At 41.9% G+C, this 3,266-nt stretch overlaps 1 protein-coding gene across 1 annotated transcript; it reads left to right on the top strand.

Moving 5' to 3' along the window:
• Window positions 1-349: 349 nt before the first annotated feature.
• LOC115042463 (interferon-induced protein with tetratricopeptide repeats 1-like) lies at window positions 350-2,547 on the top strand. The gene is made up of 2 exons (XM_029500699.1): window positions 350-453; window positions 1,003-2,547. The coding sequence occupies exons 1-2, from the start codon at window positions 449-451 to the stop codon at window positions 2,390-2,392; spliced, it is 1,395 nt and encodes a 464-aa protein (XP_029356559.1). The 5' UTR covers window positions 350-448; the 3' UTR covers window positions 2,393-2,547.
• Window positions 2,548-3,266: the final 719 nt, after the last annotated feature.

Here is a 3,266-nt window from a genome sequence, read left to right as displayed (position 1 = left end):
CTGGAGTTTCTTCCTTCCTTCTTTATTCTTCAGGGAGGCTTTGGATCAGTATAATGTTGATGATTGAGTCTTTTTCCTTTTAGTTTTTAAAAGTTGCTCAACCAAATAGAATTTTGGAAAAACGAAAGTGAAATTAGTTTGGATCACTTCAGTTTCTGTTTCAAAGAAAAGTTTCAAAGTATGCGAACGCACCTGAGCTTGTCATCTCAACAATGCTCACAACGTCAAAGTGGATGTCTTCAAACACGCCCTCATATTTGATGATCGCCTCACCACTCGTGGTTAAATATCTGAGGTTCCCTCACTGATGCCAACACCCCACCTGTAAACAACCTACCAGACTTTAGTCTGAGTATCCGAAGACCTGAACTCAACAAAACCATATCAGGGACCTGCAGAGATTAAAGAGTGAAGCAGTTGATATTCACCACAAAGGAAACAGCTGATAATGAGGTGAGTGTAAAATCATTATGATGCGTTTGCTGTCAGCGACATTATGAGAGCGCTGTCCTCTTTTTGTTCTCTCTCTCTTTGTCACCATTAACCACGTTCCTGGTTGTTTTCTGTTCACTAATTATAACTCATTCATAGTCTTTGTTTATACCACAGGGGGAGGGTTCACTTTACACTCTGCAGCACCTACAAACTATTCCTGCCCTTTATAGACAAACCATTAAACCAACAGAACAAAGAGAACATTCAGAAACTTTCAATAAAAGAATGCTAAAAGACAGAATATTCCTGGAGACATTTAAGGAGTTCAATCTCCGCCTGAATTCATTTATTTATCAAATGAATAATGATATTTCCTACTTTTCTGTTTCTTTTTGTTTGTCATGTTTTTCTCTCATTCCTTTTGAAGCAGCCTGTTTCAATCCATTTCCTTTTTTTTTTTTTTCTTTTCTCCTGATGCTCATCACTCCATTTCACTTCATTTCAAGCCTCAGATCATGTGATCTGAACCTGCTAACAATGTGTTTGCTGTGTTTGATTCTCAATCAGTGCAGCTCAGAGCAACGGCAAACCTGAGGACAGACCTCAGGACAGACCTGAGGACAAACCTGAGGACAAACCTGAGGACAAACCTCAGGACAAACTGGTGGACAAACTGAAGGCCCTGGAGTGCCACTTCACTTGGGGCCTCAAGTACAGCAGGGCCAGCCTCTTACAATTAAGGGACAAGCTGGAGGACATCGGCACTGAGGAGGGTAACGGCTGGCTGGGCCACATTTACAACCTGCAGGGCTACATCCACCACCAGCTGGGCTTCAACGATGAGGCCAGGAGTTTCTTCAGCAAGGCTGCAGAAGCTTTCAGCCGGATCAGGAATGCTGAGTCAGATGAGGGCCCCTGGTTGGTGGTGAACTTTGGGAATAAGGCTTGGCTGCACTACAGTCTGGGAGAACATGCAGAGACTCAGGTTTGTCTGTCACGGGTTGATGAGCTAATGAGAGCGTACCCATCTCCATCAGAGGAGGAGCTCCATCCAGAGATCTGCGCTGAGAAAGCCTGGACTCTGATGAAGTTTGGCCCAGAAAAGGTGCTGCTGGCTGCTGATTACTTCCAGAAAGCCATCAGGATGCAGCCAGAGATGGTGGAGTGGCAGACCAGCCACGTGTTGGCATCAGTGTCCAAGTTTAAACACAGCAGCACGGGACCAGATGATGACATCATGGTGGAAATGAGAAACGCCATAGAGCAGGATCCAGAGAACTTGTTCCTCGCTGTTTTGTACGCTGGACAACGGGGTAAGAAAGGAGAAGATGTTCAGGATGAAATACAAGAGTTAGCCAGGAAGGTTTTGGTAAACCCCGTCAGCAGCTACAGTGGTATTAATATATTACTGAGAGCATATGCATATAATCTCTCTTTTGAGGAGGCCATTAATTTGGCAGAAGAGGTTCTCCAGAAACATCCAGATGAGCGTTACCTGAAAAGATGTGCAGCTCTCTGCTACAAACGGAAGATCATTTATGACAGAAATAATCAACCTAACCAAAATATGATCAACAGAGCAATTGAGCTCCACAAGGAGGTGATTTCTCTTTACCCTGATTCCTGTCTCGTAAAGGAAATAGACCTGGCAAACATCAGTGCCAAGTCCCCTCGTAGTCTGGCCACAGCTGACCAGATGTACCAGGAGCTGCTGAAGAGGAGGAACCTGCAAGCTGAAGACAAACAGCTGCTTTACAACAGATATGCTCAGTATCTCAAATATGATCAACATGAATACCGCAATTCCAATAGATACCACATGAAGGCAGCAGAGATCATGAACAAGTCATTTCATCGGGACAACAGTATCAGCATTCTGCAGAGAATTAGAGACAGAGGCAGGAGCCGAATGCACAGAGAAATTGAGGAGTTCCTGGCCAGGCTGCAGCCGCTGTAGTATTTCCAACAGAGCAGGTTCTAAAGCCACAGTAATAATGTCTGAAAGTATTTCTAATGGAAAAGGTTTGTTTCAAATACAGGAAGAGAGGTTTGGCTCCAAATCGATGCAAATGAATCCTCCGATACGGCTCCAAATAAAACTGAGCATTAAATCAGACCTTAACTCAGTTGAGGGAAAAGACCAAACAGCTGAATAAAGTTGAGGAATTCAGTCTTTGGAGGAGCAAGATGGCTTTGACTTTATTCAAATTCTTCATAAAATAATCCTAAAAACGAATACTTTATACTTAGTTTGTATGAAACATTGTACTGGTATTCATGTCATTAAGCTTTTGATTCTTTAGCCTTTCATTGGTGGATGGGGCCTGTGTGTTGTATCCTTCAAAGTGCACATTGTTTGGAGGTGTGTTGGCTCTGTCTGTAGATCAACAAACTCCCAAATAAAGCTTTGTAATATCATTGATCTGATCCTGACTCACTGAAAAGTTTTTTTGTTTTTTGTTTTTTTTCTTTCAACGCACTGACTTATGTGAGTGGAGGCGACAGGGGACTTTAATGTATTTAAGTGTGTATGAAAGTAAGTTTAATAATATAAATTAGAATACAAATTTTAATTTTTTTCTTCTCAAATTAGGGTGATGTAAAAATTAATGCACCCCACTGAAAGTCTCTGGAGCAAAGCAAAATTTTAGACTGCAAATGTTTAGTTTAACAAGAATCAACCACAGGTGAGTGTAATTATTCATTACACAGCAGACAGTTGACTATAAAAGGGTGTTGTTTAAAGAACACCCATTCACATTTCATGTTGTCAGCAATGGCACCACATGAAAGAGAAATGTCCTGAAATGACCTGAGAAAGCAAATGATTT

Source organism: Echeneis naucrates, chromosome 4, assembly GCF_900963305.1.
Source record: "Echeneis naucrates chromosome 4, fEcheNa1.1, whole genome shotgun sequence".
In the NCBI taxonomy this organism is placed as follows: domain Eukaryota; kingdom Metazoa; phylum Chordata; class Actinopteri; order Carangiformes; family Echeneidae; genus Echeneis; species Echeneis naucrates.
The sequence above is the reverse complement of the archived record's forward strand: the minus strand, read 5'-3'. Positions and strand labels throughout refer to the sequence as shown.